The 16012-nt window shown below is 51.8% G+C and overlaps 6 protein-coding genes across 6 annotated transcripts; 4 read left to right on the forward strand and 2 right to left on the reverse strand.

Moving 5' to 3' along the window:
• Window positions 1-7: 7 nt before the first annotated feature.
• BDW70DRAFT_158936 (FAD binding domain-containing protein) lies at window positions 8-2276 on the forward strand (the record flags this gene model as incomplete). The annotated part of the gene is made up of 6 exons (XM_073740617.1): window positions 8-216; window positions 242-416; window positions 513-876; window positions 938-1165; window positions 1239-1270; window positions 1380-2276. The coding sequence occupies 6 exons, from the start codon at window positions 8-10 to the stop codon at window positions 2274-2276; spliced, it is 1905 nt and encodes a 634-aa protein (XP_073597078.1).
• Window positions 2277-3262: 986 nt separating this feature from the next.
• On the reverse strand, window positions 3263-4760 carry BDW70DRAFT_158937 (uncharacterized protein; the record flags this gene model as incomplete). The annotated part of the gene is made up of 3 exons (XM_073740618.1): window positions 3263-4456; window positions 4510-4537; window positions 4612-4760. 3 exons carry the CDS (start codon window positions 4758-4760, stop codon window positions 3263-3265), a joined length of 1371 nt encoding a protein of 456 aa, XP_073597079.1.
• A 1948-nt stretch (window positions 4761-6708) lies between these two features.
• On the forward strand, window positions 6709-7899 carry BDW70DRAFT_30396 (serine hydrolase FSH). The gene is made up of 2 exons (XM_073743713.1): window positions 6709-7383; window positions 7443-7899. Exons 1-2 carry the CDS (start codon window positions 6870-6872, stop codon window positions 7664-7666), a joined length of 738 nt encoding a protein of 245 aa, XP_073597080.1. The 5' UTR covers window positions 6709-6869; the 3' UTR covers window positions 7667-7899.
• Window positions 7900-8752: 853 nt separating this feature from the next.
• BDW70DRAFT_167090 (putative short chain dehydrogenase) lies at window positions 8753-9609 on the reverse strand. The gene has a single exon (XM_073742158.1). It carries the CDS (start codon window positions 9574-9576, stop codon window positions 8821-8823), a length of 756 nt encoding a protein of 251 aa, XP_073597081.1. The 5' UTR covers window positions 9577-9609; the 3' UTR covers window positions 8753-8820.
• Window positions 9610-10635: 1026 nt separating this feature from the next.
• BDW70DRAFT_30403 (glutamine--tRNA ligase) lies at window positions 10636-12961 on the forward strand. Its single transcript, XM_073743714.1, has 5 exons — window positions 10636-11093; window positions 11136-11217; window positions 11263-11555; window positions 11601-11681; window positions 11726-12961. The coding sequence occupies exons 1-5, from the start codon at window positions 10719-10721 to the stop codon at window positions 12779-12781; spliced, it is 1887 nt and encodes a 628-aa protein (XP_073597082.1). The 5' UTR covers window positions 10636-10718; the 3' UTR covers window positions 12782-12961.
• BDW70DRAFT_30404 (endonuclease/exonuclease/phosphatase family protein) lies at window positions 12962-15126 on the forward strand. The gene is made up of 3 exons (XM_073743715.1): window positions 12962-13799; window positions 13843-14657; window positions 14722-15126. Exons 1-3 carry the CDS (start codon window positions 13142-13144, stop codon window positions 15049-15051), a joined length of 1803 nt encoding a protein of 600 aa, XP_073597083.1. The 5' UTR covers window positions 12962-13141; the 3' UTR covers window positions 15052-15126.
• The last annotated feature ends 886 nt before the right edge of the window (window positions 15127-16012 follow it).

Genomic DNA, 16012 nt, shown 5'->3' on the forward strand with positions numbered 1-16012 from the left:
ATAAGTCATGAAGCGCACTGCCTCCCAAGCCGGTCTCCTCGCCGGCGAAAGTGACACTCGCCAACCCAACACAATGGCTCCCAGCGCAGATCACGACCAAGGTTTCGCAAACATCGATACCGATGCAGCTCCAGCCGGCGAGACGACTGTTGTTATTGTCGGCGCGGGACCCTCGGGGCTGATGCTTGCGTGGGTTTACGCCTACCATTCCTTCAAGTGCGGATGTGTTGACAATTGCCAGAGTGAACCTCACCCGCTTGGGTACCCCCATCGTCCTGCTCGACGATCGACCCGACAAGACGTCAACCGGAAAGGCAGATGGAATTCAGCCCAAGACGATTGAGACGCTGAAGCAGCTCAGACTTGCAGATAAGCTGTTGCGGGACGGGGCGCGTATCTACGATATTTCGTTTTGGGTATGCACTCCCTTTCTACGGCCGTCTTTGAAAGATTAGGCATGCAGGGGTATGCGATACTCGTATGCGCTGTTAGCTGATACGGTGCGAGTGCAGGATTCAACGGAATCTCACCCTCTGAGGCGGAAGAGTCGACAGACTCATTACCCGGATCACCTGGTCGGTGCATCGGACCCGTATATTCTCCTCGTTCATCAAGGGATGTTGGAGGATGTGCTGATCGATGACCTTGCGGGGCGAGGTGTCACTGTTACGCGGAATAGTTCATTCCTGTCTTGTTCGAGGAATCCATCTGGAAAACTAGATGTCGTCTACGAAGATCAGAGAACAAATACAAAGAAGGTGATCCAGACAGAGTACCTCGTTGGTTGTGACGGCGCGCGATCGAGCGTGCGCGAGTTCATCCCTGACGCGCAGCTGGAGGGTGAGATGACGAATGCGAGCTGGGGGGTTCTTGACGGTTCGTTGGCGTTCATTTCCCTTAACCTGCCGTATGTGATCATTGCTGAAGCAGTTAATAGGCGTCATTGAGACCGACTTCCCCGATTTGTGGAGCAAAGTTGCCGTGCGTACCCATACCGTCGGTTCCATCTTGTGGATTCCGCGAGAACGAGGCATGACGAGGCTGTACGTTGAGTTGAGCGCGACAGCCGGAGAACGCGTTGATAAGGCCAAGGCAACGCCGCAATATGTCATGGAGCGCGCAAAGGAGGCGATGAGGCCGTTTAGTTTGGAGTGGAAATCGATCGGTGCGCTTACAACCTCACTTCTTTTAGGTTGTTGGTAGAGATGTGAGACTTGATGCTGACGAAGACTAAAAAGAATGGTTCGGGAACTACGTCGTTGGGCAGCGCGTGGCGAGACATTTCTCTGATCCTGATTACCAGATCTTCATTGCCGGCGATGCACGTCTCCTTCCCTCTGACTTCTTTCTCAATTTGTCTAACAGGTTCATTACTCTAGGCCGGTCACTGCCACTCTGCGCTCGCCGCCCAGGGTGCAAACACCAGCATGCACGACTCTTTCAACCTGGCCTGGAAGCTGAACCTAGTGGCGCGTGGTCTAGCCTCTCCATCTCTGCTGGGAACTTACGAAAACGAGCGGCGCAAGATTGCAAACGACCTCATTGCCTTTGACGCCGAGCACTGCGCTGCATTTGAGGCAGGCGAAGCCGCCCTTGCCAGGAACTTTGATGAGAATATCCGGTTCATCTCGGGGGTGGGAGCGGAGTATGATGCTAGCATTTTGACGCAGACCAAAGTGCCAGACGCTGGGAAGGAAGCCAGAAGATTGAAGCCAGGGGCACTCTTAATCCCAGCCAAAGCGACGCGGTATATCGATGCGAATCCGGTCGATATCCAGCTTGATGTCCCACTTTTGGGCCAGTTCAGACTGTATTTCCTCGTTCCGAATGTTAGCGCAGCGAAGGAGAAAGGATTCCTCGAGGTTGTCTGCCGGTTTCTTAGCAGCCCGACTTCCGTTCTAGCAATTTCTGCAGAGAAAGCAAAAGAATCCTACGCCTCTCGCTCGCGAGGCTGGTCTGCAACCGACGCTTACCAGGTTCCAGAACGGTACACTACTGTTTCGGAGATATTAACGCTCTCGCTCATCTCGGGTTCGAAGAGGGAGGTCTTCGAGATAGCGGATCTCCCGCTTGCGTTGCAGAAGAGCCGGTGGACGGTGTATCTGGATGATGTAGAGGGGTGTATTGGGAAGTGGGTTGGGCAGTTGCCAGGAACACGGGCTGGCATTGTGCTAGTGAGGCCAGACGGGTATGTTGCGGGCCTTAGGGCTTGGGATCTCGGTGAGGGCGAGGTGGCAAGACGGTGGGTGGAGGAGTATTTTGGGTTCTTGTCGTGAATATTTGCCATTCCCAAGCCACTTTCTGTATTAAAGGTCTAGCTATATCAGGTTGACTGGTTTAATGACATATTGATATGGGAATTATTGCAGCTTCGTTGTAGCAGAGGCCTTATCATCACTGTATAGACTAGATAGGGTCCCAACAGCTAGGGTTAATATCATGATTTACCAGCAATTGCCCCGTACGCCGAGCGCATAAACTGAGAACAGCAAATACCTGACCCGTTGCGTTTCAATTCTTCCAGGGAGAAAATATTCTCAATGATCTCATAGAAGGGTTGTAGAATTGTATGCATTGGTCACCCAAGCCGCGCAGCTGGACGAGTTTCGTATCTGTTTGCGCTACAAACACAGCTCACGCTGTGGTGGTTCTTGTGATTAGTCCTTACATTCAGAGTAGAGCAGAGCAGAGAAGGATGAAGGTAAATCATTGACCATGTAAAGGCTGGAAGTATACGAGTTCTTAAAGGGCTGATTTCTACTACGTCATTATTAGTAGGATTAGGCGCACTCCGCTATTTCGTTTGAAAGCCCAGCCGATTCGCCCATAACAAAACCAGCAACCAAGACCAAGAACCATCCGCAATCAGATAGCACTCTGTCATCCGGCTAGAGAGCTCCCAATCTTGACCTGGCATCTCAAATAATACCGCCGCTGATTGAGACCGAGTCATGATAGCAAGATGAGCACGAAACAGGAAGAAAAGAAATAAGACTATTCAATTCCACCATAGACTGACAGGCCAAAGCAACTTCCGCCCCCCTTAAATTTTGTGATGATAAGCCGAATGCGCTTTAGCGGGAGCATGAGCCGCTTTCTTTTCCTCCTCCTCGTCGTCGTTCGAGGGATTATTACGTTTGCTCTTATAGTTCTCGAGGGCAGCATCATCATTCGCAATTGCCTTCGCACATGCACCCGCACCCTTAGAACGAGCATAAGCATTATAATTAGCGGCCGCTATGTGAGGTGGCAACGCAAGAGTTCAAAAAGGCCCATGCCAGTCACTTCCCGTCCAGACATATCCAGGCTCAGGGCTTGGAAGAGCGGGAGGTGGAGGAGACGAGGAGAGCGGCCAAGCAGTAGCTGTAGCGAAGACGGGAGCAAAACTGCTGATGTCAGGAGGATTGGGCCAGGCAGGTGGTTGAGAAACCATCTTCATTGCCGCAGGGGCCAGAGAAATGCATACGCGGTCGATCGTGGTAAGTACGCGTGGGTCAGTGGCAGGACGGGGAGGCCGTGGTTGTTTACGCTCGCCTAAGCACCAGCTAGAGCGCAACGCAGCCCTAGGAGCGACAGGTTCATCGAATCTTGCGCATGGCACAGTGTGTCTCAAACTAGAACGAGAATCAAAGTTTCTGGAAGAAGGCGAGACGATAAGGCTATCATCGGCACTAAAAGCTGAGAAAGATCGCTTTCTGTTCTCATTTGGAGGCTGCGGCATTGACACTTGAGCAGGCCCAGGGGCCGCTACATTGGAGTGCGAACTAAGTGTACCCAGGTTTCTGGAACCGGAACAGCCACCATGAATAGTAGGAGCAGAAGGACGGTCTGTCGTCAGAGGATAAGAAGACTCCAAGAGAGAACAGCGGCGCGCATTGAGGCGGGGGTCTGCCTCAGAATTGTGGGTTCGTTTGACGGGTGCTGTGAGAAGATATTTCGGCAAAGGCAGTCCGGAGCTAAGGTCGAAGGGAGTGCGATGACGTGGGTCACCGGAAGGCTGGTCTCGATGTGTGATAGTGGTAGCTGGAATGCCAGCGTTAGTAGTGGACTTTGACTGGCAATACGTCAAGCTGGTTGGAGAGCTAGGGTGAGAATCAGGAGGGGCGAACGGGGTAGGCCGCGCGTTAGTGACCGAACGATGGACTGCCACGAATCGGTCTTCGTGCTGAGGGGATAGAATGCTAGGCATCGGGACCCCTTCAAGGAGATCTGCAAGCGTCGCTGGGACATGCTGATCACCAGAAGGAGTTGTGGGCGTGGCTGTTGTGAACCGCAAGGGGAGAAGCGAAGGAACATCATCAGCAGAACTGATAACTGCTGTTGGCCAGGCAGATGAAGGAAGTGACATAGAGCCTACTGGATGTGTCGCGAGACCGTACGCAGCGTCGACGGGCTCGTTATACACGAGGGATGTCTCGTATCGAGCTTGCTGGACCGTTTTTTCGCGCTCACACTGCTGGGTTGCACAGCTTCGTTAGGGCTGTGCAAACATTGGTTAAGATGACGTACCTTAAGTGCTTCGCGTTCGTGGATGGTACTGCATTGAGGACAGTCAGGCCGGTGGCCGCGTGAAGCGCTACAGCGAGGGTAGGTCAACCCGGTGCGGCTCACGCCAAATTGTTCCATAGGGCAGCTCGAAGGACATTGCGTCTGCGGAGAGAGGCGTTGGCTGGAAAATGGGAGAATCCGGTGTCGTTCAGGATCCGGATGAGATCGGCTTGGGTTTCGCTGGGGAGGTTTGGAGAGGAGACTGGTTCCATTCTCTTGCAACGCCATCTTTACTGTCGCCCCTGGCTGGTCCAGCTGCGAGCTTGGCGGATAGAAGCTTTACGATGGGATGGGATGGGCTATCGGGAGAACAAGTAGAGATAGGTGGAGGGGAGAAGAGGAAGAATATGCAAAAGAGCTATTGTAAGATAGACCTTGCGCGTCTACAGAGGGGGCTAGATAACAGTGAACGAAACCGACTAGAGTGACTATACCAGTTATAAAACCCTCGACGTTCCCCATCCTCCATTCCTCTTCACTCATCACCTATCAGCAGAGATGCGCGCATTCACACTCGAGTCTGGCCCAGAGAATCCACCACCTCATTCTTCGCCGAGGAGCTGCATCTCATGCACCACCGCATTGCCCTCTGTTTCTTTGGATACTAGAATTGCGGGCTCATGAGCAACAGCAAGCAATCGCAGCGCTGTTTTGGAGAGTGCGACATGCTCATAGCTGCATGCAACATCTCATATGCTCTCCCAGCGGCTGCTCGACACAGCGCATCGCCATCATCTGCTAGTTATTCAGTATCTTTAAGCGACGCAAAGCTTTCACTGCGCGTAAGTTACCAACAAACTTTTGGTAGTGCCCTTGGGTCCGAGCAGAGCCTTGGGTCCATGAAATTCTGGTTTCAGATACCAGTGATTGTTGAGACCAGTCTCGGGATCGTCGAAGGTGGGTAGCTGCAAAGTTACAGGTGTTCCTATATCGCTCCGCAGTGGTAGTAAGCTCTGTATCATGGTGAAGTAACGTAACTATTGCACAAGACATCAGACTCTAATGCCAGAATCTGAATGCCACACCAGCCACTCCAACAGACATTGTCTAGAATGTGAAGTCATCAGCGAGCAAAATGGCCTTTGTCGAACAACTCGACGACCTCTGGCGAGACAGTTCCGCAACTGATGACGATCCGTTTCATCTCGTTAAGATCATAGTCATGAACTCCATCCTCATGACTATAGATGGAGCGCCATTGGGATTGCGCGACATCTGCAAAGGCTCCTGACACTACAATCACAACGGCTCCCTTCCTGTGAAATATATATTGACTTACCCACGGGCGCCGAACAACAAGACTTCGTGACTAGTACACAAGATAGTATGGGATGGCAGTGAACCTCCTTGGCTGGGAAGAAAACCTCCATTGAGCCAGCTAGGACTATCCAGCTTTCGTATTGAAACAGTATACCGGCAGCCTAAAGATGATACCAGCAAGAATCCTGTGAATCGGGCCGCCGTACTTGTCCAGCACAGCCCTGAATACCGGGGCGAGGAGCCTTTTCTAGGACAGAACATTTCAGTCGAGAGTTCCTTGCCTCTGGTGTTCGACGCAGGCCTAGGCATCAGGCTGCAGTGATTACAACCCAGAAGACCTGGCAAGCCACCTGCTAAGTCGTCAGTGAGCATTGGACAAAGATTTATATGGCAGGGACTAAGGGAATGTTATAGGTCCTGATGGTAATGGGCAGAATGCCTCTTGCCTGTCAGAACTGCCAACTGATTGGCATGGCCCTTGTGGTTTTGAGACATCCATTCATTCAAATTATTTCCCAATTCTTGATTCTGGCCAAATTGGATAGAAAGAAAATAGGTCAACCAAAGCCAAACGTGAGGTCCGCGAAGGACTCGCAAAGTTCTCGGGCCACCCATGGTCCAGAGTCTCGCCCGGTACGTACTCCACCGCGGGTACCTAGTCTGATCTAGAAAATAGTATAGAGGTTGCCATTACGAATTGGACAGTGATATTGACGCGAATGGATTTTTCAGGGTTATGGTGTAGTTTGTCGGCGAGGGGACTGGTCTAGATGGTGGGCACAATTGTGCTGCAGATCTGCATATCTTCGTGCACTATTCATGCATAATTGCGCTAAATATAAGCTGCACTAAATGCTCACCTCGACGTCGAGTCTCACCACAACTTATCAGGACAGATATCTCAGCCTCACAATATCACCTTCGCGATTGCGTCAGCTCTTATCGCAGCTAACATCCTAAAGGGGTAACTTGGCTTAAAGTATCGGCGATTCGCTTGCAGATAACCACGAACCAGGCGACACCGACCGAACCCAATCGCCTGCGACCACACAGAGCACAAAATGCCCGACCCCCTCCCCCGCATCGCCTGCTTCCACGGCAGCGGCTCGAGCGCCGCTGTATTTGAAATCCAATGTTCTTTTCTAGCAACGCTCCTAGCGAAGCAGTTCACTCTTGAATATTTCGACGGCCCGTTCCCGCGCTCTGCAGGGCCTGGGGTCCTCCCCGCCTTTGCAGACTACGGGCCGTTTCAGTCCTGGTTCGAGCCGGAGTCCGATAACCCGAAAGCGGATGGGAGCGGATACGATGCTTCGGGTCGCGATGGAATTGAACGAGTGTTGGGGCTTATGGAAGAGCGCGCGCGGGAGAAGCAGTTCGGCAATGACAAATGGGTCGGAGTTCTGGGGTTTTCGCAGGGGACCAGGGTTGCGAGTGGGTTGTTATTGGATCAGCAGAGGTGGGAGAGAGCTGAGAAGGAGGGGCAAGGAAAAAGGACTGTGGGCGACGGGATCAGGCTGAAATTTGGTGTTATGTGTAATGGCGGTGGGAGGCCGATGGAGAGCGAGATTGGGTATAGTATGTTTTCCCTCTGCTCCTCTGCTGCTGGGAATACTGGTTGCTGATGAGATGAATAGAACTGGACGAGCCGGACATGATTGTCCGAATACCGACGTTGCACGTGCACGGGCTCAAAGACGAATTCCTGGCGTTTGGACGCGAGCAGTTTGAGAAATACTTTGATAAAGAGACGGCCACATTATATGAGATCAACTACCACCATGCGATGCCCTGGGTGAAGGCTCAGTCGGAAGAACTGGCGAGGCGGGTTACAGAGCTGTACAACAAGACAAGGGGATAGATATCGGTTATACACTAACTAGAATGATAGAAGGTCTTCTGTTGATCTTGCAGCCGAGCCTGTCTGAGCGGCACATACTAAGAACTAGTATCTCTTCCATTATTTACCAGAATCGCCATGTTCACCACAAAGGCAGCTGCTGAGGTTCAACTGGCTGCGCCGCTCCCTGAGCGAATCGACTCAACAGCCAAGCAATGTAAGATACTTATGGGAATTTCCCACAGATAATTCCTGCGGGAATTGTACAATGTTGTCTATCACAATTGGAAACAGGTACAGCCTCCTCACCATCTCTCAAGCAACTCGGGATATTCAAGGCCATCCTCGAATCCTCTATACTCCGCCCTATGATCACGGTAAGTGAGCTCAGAATAAGCCCGATAGTGGAGTAGATAAGGTCCTGCTAGTGTAATACATTATTAGGCTGCTGGTTGCTAGCTGAGGGCACCGTTACCGCCACGCATTGTATCTTCGCTGCAAGGAACTATCGCCCAAACAACAGTCAAGACTCACTGATTTAACCGCTAAAAGAAGAAGGTTGTGGTTCTAGAGTGGGTTGTAACAATACTGCTGTCGCCATGCGAGGAGATGTGCAGTAGCTAAAGAGGAGCAGTGCCAATGCATGATCTAAAGCGGATGAGCTCACGCGCCAAAGCTAGCCGTGCCATATTACACTGTCTTCCGAACGCTGATATGCAGGAGTATTGCTTGGCCGGAAATATTGTGTCATTAGCCAAGTACTGAATGTACACGGGCGTATACCTGGCAATCCGGCTGGGGTAGCGCCTCCGTGCCAGGTACAGAGGGTATTAGACTGTTGGAGCTCGTAGATTGTGGAATATAGAGATCGAGAAATAGGCCGGCAGGTTGGCCCGTTGCTGTGTCTAAAGCGTCCATGGTTCATTTGAGGATCAGTGAAGCAAGAAGAGTCAACAGGGGTCTCTCACTGGGACTTAGGAATAGAGAGTTACAGACTGATAGGGGCGAGAACTAAATGTCGCTACTACCTTGGTCAAGCTCATCCCTACATGTTTGCCATATTCTTCATCTTAAATCCCTTTATATAGCTTCAGATTTAGACAAACAATTGCATTGACCGCTACTGGCTCGACCCACGTCTGCTACATTCCTTTTTTGGGAATCATGCACAGCCACTAATGTTTATGCATATAAACCAAACCACCATCAACTGCAAGGTCAGTGCCCGTGGTAAATGTCGCATCAAATGCTAGAAAGACAGCAGCCTTGGCCACCTCTTCGGGAGTCCCATTCCTAGCAAGCGGAGTGAGCTTCTCACCCTCCTCCTCAAATGTAACCAGGTCTGCTGGCGTCACGCCAGACACACCCATGGTCGGCGTCTTGATAAATCCAGGGCACACTGCATTGACCCTAATCTGGCGGTCCACCAGCTCAGCAGCCAGCGTCTGCACGAGCGAGGAGACAGCGGCCTTGGACGCGGAGTATGTCGCGAAACCGGGGAAGCCGTGCTTGGTAGAAACAGAGCTAGTGAAAACGATTGCACCGCCGTCACGGACAAGAGGGATAAATTTCTGAGCAACGAAGAATGCGCCAAAGAGATTGGTGTTCATTGTTCGGTGGAAGGACTCTTCGGTGACCGCGGCCACGGGCTCAATGCATGCATACCCGGCGTTGATGAAGAGGAAGTCGATCTGGTCTGCGAACACGGATTTGGTCTCTTCAACAAGCTTCTCGATGTTGGATAGAGAGGTGATGTCACATTGCACAACGTGGGCCTTGTCACCAAGCTGGGCTCTAGCGGAATCGATGGGAGGCTGGCTGCGGCCTGTGAGGAGGACTTTGGCACCGGTTTCGGCGAGGAGTTGGACGGTTGCGAGCCCTATACCGTGGGTGCCGCCGATGATAACTGCGTTTTTGCCGGAGTTGGCCATGTCGCTGAGTGAAGGCTTGAGCGAGTATTGAGGAGTTTGAGTGGACTTGAGATGGAATTGATTGTTGACTGAAATCTGGCTGTTTTCTTGCTGCCTTTATACTTCAGTATCCTCTTTTCTCCAGATTTCTGGAAGCTGGATTTCAAATCAGTCCATTATTTGCATTTCTAATCAGTACCTCAAACTGAATGCGCCGACTTGGCCCGTTGATGTTGCCCGCCGGGTTCATGTTTGGTGTTTCGTAGGTATAGAAGCTGTGTCACCTCTTGACTCGTATTTACACTTGGCAGTCATACTTCGTTTTTGAACGAATAGGAAACGTCGGTGAGTGACTCAAAGAATGCAGCCAAGCCTTATCAAACTTTGGTTGTTTTGCTCTTTGGTACGATTGGACGTTGGGGAGTAAGCATTCTGCAGACCATTCGCAGTCTCCGTTAATATACTGGAAAGGTCAATATATGAGCTATTTAGCATAGAATCTGCCCTCTTTTGTGAGAGTATAGTCAGCCGTCAATAAGAATAGGTATGGAGTCAGCCAAGGACTTGTCATTGCTTCCAATATTCGGTTCTTTTCCGCGATTGCAGTGTTCTTTCTGGAGGGTAGAACAAACTACTACAGTCAACCATCCACTCTGTACTGTTGGAGAATCTTGATACCAGCCTTCTTTTCTCTTTGTAGTGTGTAAAGAGCTATAGTAATTCACTTTCCGCTAGAAATGCTGCGGATGCGGCTATTTTCAATCTACTCCACAATTGTACCTTGGGCAGATTTATAACAACCGAGATTTGAGTTTACCGTGCCATTTAACCGTGTAATATCGTCTAAGAAAGTCTAAAAGCAGCAGATGCATAATGAAAACCTTGTTCATGGCTTCGTTGTTAAGTGAAGGATGTTGACGGTGTCAATTACGGAGCATATAGACGGGGCTATGGTAGACACCTCAGGCACCATAATGTCTTATCATCACGTGCGCAGTCACACCGCCTGCTACAAGCGCATTCCACAAAAAACCCCGCTGATAAGGTGGGATATTTTTGTCCTTGACTCACCGTCGTTCGCTCGTTGACTCAACCTCACGCGTATATACGGTCTCTACGGCTAATCGCTTCCTCCGCATATACTGAAAACATCGAGTATCATCATGACGGAAGCCCTTGCTGAGGCTACGGCCAAGCTGGTCCTCGACGAGGAGACCGGCGAGATGGTCTCCAAGAACGAGCTCAAGAAGCGGACTCAGAAACGCGCCAAGAAGGCCGCCGCTGCCGCCGCGAAAGCAAACCAGGCCCAGAAGCCTGCGACGTCAAAGCCCAAAGCTGAAGTGAAGCCTGCGGAGGAGACCCCGCTGGACCCTGACGCCATGTTCAAGCAGGGCTTCCTCGCCAATGTCTTCCGCGAGCGCCCTATGAAGCCGGTCCTCACTCGATTCCCGCCCGAGCCGAACGGATATCTACACTTGGGACATTGCAAGGCTATTGCGGTAAACTTCGGTTTTGCGCGATACCATGGAGGAGAGACGGTATGTGGTCGCGAGGTTGTTGTGATGGCGCTGACGGGTTAGATCCTTCGGTTTGACGACACAAATCCTGAAGCTGAGGAGGAGAAGTATTTTACGGCTATTGAGGACATTATTCAGTGGCTTGGTACGTTGCCTTGAATTTGAAAGGCGTGCGGCGCTGACCGACCAGGATTCAAACCTGCTAGAATAACCCACTCGAGCGACCACTTCCAGAAGCTCTATGAGCACGCCGAAAAACTCATCCAGCTCGGGAAAGCCTACGTTTGCCACTGCAGCGATACAGAAATCAAGCTGCAGCGCGGCGGTGAGAACCACGGTGCGCGTTACCGATGCAAGGACGCGGAGCAGGATGTCGAGACGAACCTCAAAAAGTTCAGGGACATGAAGGATGGCAAATACGAACCCCAGACGGCGTTCTTGAGGATGCGCCAGGACATTGACAACCCCAACCCTCAGATGTGGGTAAGTATGGCTGCCCGTTTGACCACGCTAAACTAACTGTCCTAGGATCTCGCCGCCTACCGAGTCCTGAAGAAGGAACACCACAAAGCGCCCGGCTGGGTTATCTTCCCAACATACGATTTTGCGGTAAGTAGCCAATTTCTCATTGTCAACTCGTCTAACGAGAGTAGCACTGTCTCTGCGATAGCTTCGAAGGAATCACCCACAGTCTGTGCACGACTGAGTTCGTCTTGTCACGGGAAAGTTATGAATGGCTTAACTCGACTCTTGGAGTCTACGAGCCCATGCAGCGCGAGTACGGCCGGTTAAACGTCAGCGGAACGATCATGAGCAAGCGAGGCCTAAAGAAGCTGGTCGATGGGGGCTATGTTCGAGCATGGGACGACCCCCGTCTGTACACTGTTATCGCTCTCCGTCGACGCGGTGTCCCTCCGGAAGCTATCTTGTCGTTTGTTAACGAGCTCGGGGTGACTACCGCTAACTCTGTCATCAACATCGCTCGTTTCGAACAGTCTATCCGTACATACCTCGAATCGCGCGTACCCCGTCTTATGCTCGTTCTTGACCCTCTCCCTGTTGTTATTGAAGACTTTGATACCCTCAGTGCAGAACAGCTCAACCTCGATATTCCTTTCTCGCCCAAAGACCCTGCGATGGGCTCACACCAGGTCGGCTTCACGAAGACGGTCTACATCGATCGTTCCGACTTCCGAGAGGAGGATGCCAAGGGATACTTCCGTCTTGCACCTGGCAAGAGTGTCGGTCTGTGGAAGGCCCCGTACCCGATCAAGGCGACCACCTTCACTAAAGATGCCGATGGAAAAATCACCGAAGTTCGTGCCGTCCTGGACAAGGATGGTGGAAAGCCAAAGACGTACATCCACTGGGTCCCTGAGGGATCGCGCAAGCTTGAAGTCCGGATCCACGACCAACTGTTCAAGTCCGACGAGCCTGCCGCTGCCGAAGGTGGCTTCCTAGCGGACATCAACCCGAACAGCGAGACCATCTACGCAGACGCCATGATTGAGTCAGGTTTCGACGAGGTGCGGCGCAGGGCACCGTGGCCTGAAGCCGCGGGTGAGACGAGCGAGGGGACTCCTCGACCAGAGACCGTTCGCTTCCAGGGCATGCGGGTGGCCTACTTTGCCATGGACTCGGACTCCACCGACAGCCACGTTGTGCTCAATCGGATTGTATCCCTGAAACAGGACACGGGCAAGGCGTAGTGACCGATCAGGCGATAACCCCGGCGAGACTTCATCTATCTCGTGGAATGCCGGCAACTTGCGAAGGTAGAAGATATATTGATATTAAATAGTTAGCGTACAATTCAACCTCCAATCAACCAAGGAACACCGAGACTCCAACCGTATAATGCAATTATGCAGCTCTTCACCAGAAGCGACATTGGCCGCTGACTCGTCGGTGGTCTCCGACGCCAGATTGGCATTGGCTTGGCATTGCAACGTGATATCTATGCGCCTTCTAAGTGGCCGCCAGCTCAGGGACACCCGCCGATAACAGGGGCTGGAGAAGCTATAAGTAAGAGCGCCAGGCTATCTGCTGTCGATGCAGATCGGCGCGCCATGAAGATTTTCGCGACTGTGCTGTCCCTGGCCCTGCCCGCCGCGGCAGTGACCATCAGCGAGATCAACGGCAATGCATACCTCTCTCCGTTTAAGGGCGAAAGCGTCTCTGGCGTGGAAGGCCTGGTGACGGCCATTGGCGAAGAGGGTTTCTTCCTCCGCTCGACAAGCCCTGACTCCGACGATGCTACGTCCGAGTCCATCTATGTCTACGGGAGCAGCTCTGTCTCCAAAGTCAGCGTGGGCGACATCATCACCCTCAGCGGAAAGGTGTCTGAGTATCGCTCTTCAGACGACTACCTGTACCTGACGGAGATCACCTCCCCGTCCAGCATTGTCGTGCAGTCTAGTGGAAATGAAGTGACGCCCGTCGTCATTGGAAAAGACCGCTCGCCCCCGACAGAAGAGTATTCTAGTCTTGATACTGGCGATGTCCTTGCTGTGCCGAACAACGTCAGTCAGATCTCTGTCGATAACCCAGTTCTCCAGCCCGATAAGTACGGGATGGACTTTTGGGAGAGTCTCAGTGGCGAGCTTGTCTCGCTTACTGGCGTGACTCTCATCACCAAGCCGAACCAGTATGGCGATGTCTTTGTGCGCGGTGACTGGGCCGTAACTGGCCTGAACGGGCATGGTGGCTTGACACAGACGGAAAATGGTTAGTCCCATGAACTACCATAAAGGACCGACTAACAAAGCAGACTCCAACCCTGAAGCAATTAAAATCGGTACACCCCTCGACGGAACGAGCAACTCGGACTCGTCAAAGGTCGGCGATACCGTTGAAGACATTACCGGCGTCGTGCAGTGGAAATACGGCCAATACATGGTCCTCCCATCGACAGCCCTAAAAGTAACTGGGTCAAACGACACCGCCGCCTCCCCTTCAGCCTTAACCGGCGACGGAACGTGCGAGGCCCTTGCGATCGGCTCGTACAATGTGGAGAACCTGACGCCTACATCTGACACCATCGAGGCGATCGCAGACCACATCGCCAACTACCTCAACGGGCCAGCGATCATGTGCCTGCAAGAAATCCAGGACAACACCGGTGCAACAGACGACGGCGTCGTCGACGCAAACGTCACGCTCTCCATGCTGGCGGAACTCATCTCCGCTGCCGGCGGCCCGGACTACGACTTTACCGAGATCGCTCCCATTGACGGCGAAGACGGTGGCGAACCGGGTGGGAATATCCGCGTCGCATACCTATACGATCCGACGGTCGTGCAGCTGCACAACCCCAACCCAGGCACATCAATTGATGCAAACGAGGTCCTGTCGGGTCCGGAGTTGAAATACAACCCCGGTCTCATTGACCCGACCAACGAAGCGTGGGAGGCATCCCGCAAGCCCCTCGCCGCAGCGTGGGAGACAGTCGACGGCAAGAACACCTTCTTCACCATCAACGTCCATTTCACGAGCAAGGGCGGCGGCTCATACCTGCAAGGCGATGAGCGTCCGCCCGTAAACGGGGGCGTTGAACAACGCACCGCGCAGGCCGAAGTTGTCGCTGTAAGCCCTCCCCCGTCCAAGAAGATGACCCTAACCAAACCCACTATTAATATCAATATAACAGTCCTTCATCACCTCCATCCTTGAAGAAGACGCCTCGGCCAAAATCCTCACAACCGGTGACTTCAACGAGTTCACCTTCGCAGCGCCGCTCAAGACATTCGCCTCGACTTCTGGACTCCAAGACCTCGACGAGGTCGTCGGGGTAAATCCCCTAGAGCGCTACACGTATATCTATGACAGTAACCACGAGCAGCTGGACCATATGTTTGTTTCTGAGGCGTTGGCGGAAGGGGCACGCATGGAACATGTCCATGTTAATACGTGGGTCAATTATGATGACGCGCCGTCGGATCATGATCCGTCTGTGGCTGTCCTGAATGTTTGTGAATGAATACTATTGGACTGAAATATGATGGGAGACGGGGCCGGTTTATATTGTAAATACATGGTTTGATGAAGGCTATGTATATATGACTTGGAATATATCTCTACCCTAATGAGGAATAAACCCAACTTTGACATGTATAAACCTCATGTAACGCTTTGATTATTGTAATATAACGATACAAGTGTAGCATACGAGAAGACATATACATCTAAATCTGTGAACCATGCGAGATAACCAAGCGAAATAATGCCAGTCCCATAAACTAGATCGTCTCATCGTTCGCTTGCCAGGTATCAATACCATTCCCACTCCTAATTACTAAGCAGCATTCACCAATCTGCCAACTGGTAACTAAATAACGGTCAAGATGCTTCAATGACGGACCCGGTTTACTACAGGCTTTATGATATAGTACTCATCCGCTAAATAGTAGCCATACTCCTTGCGTCCGCTCGTAGCTGGGTTAAATGGGAATTTTGGATACGTACTTGCGAGTACTCAGGATATCTGCTACGGGTTGCCATCATGCCAAATTGTGGGAGTCACAATGGTATCCATTTTAGGGCTTGCTTGGGGCACACCGAAGACTCGAAAGGCATCACATTCAGTAGGATCTAAATTGGGAATCTGCATTATATAGTGGGTATCTTGCATTCCAGCGCACTCGTGGACTTATTTGACAGTATATTAACAGCTTTGAATAAGCAACAGGAAAATCAATGTCAACTATTCTAGACGCGGCAACTGGGAGGATACAGACAGTCCTTCACTACCATCAGAAAATACCAAAATCCAAGAAAGCCAGTGACTAGGCAAAAGGAGATACAGATGTACATTGTGCTATATGATTAAATTGCTCCCACACCCCCAAGGCTAGATAAGTGTGGGCGCCCCTCACTGTGGGGAGAGGAGAGGGGACGCATATGGCACGATCGTGGGAACTGCCCATCACCCACAATGCATG

Source organism: Aspergillus foveolatus (genome assembly GCF_047715535.1).
Source record: "Aspergillus foveolatus strain CBS 279.81 unplaced genomic scaffold BDW70scaffold_17, whole genome shotgun sequence".
Lineage (NCBI taxonomy): Eukaryota > Fungi > Ascomycota > Eurotiomycetes > Eurotiales > Aspergillaceae > Aspergillus > Aspergillus foveolatus.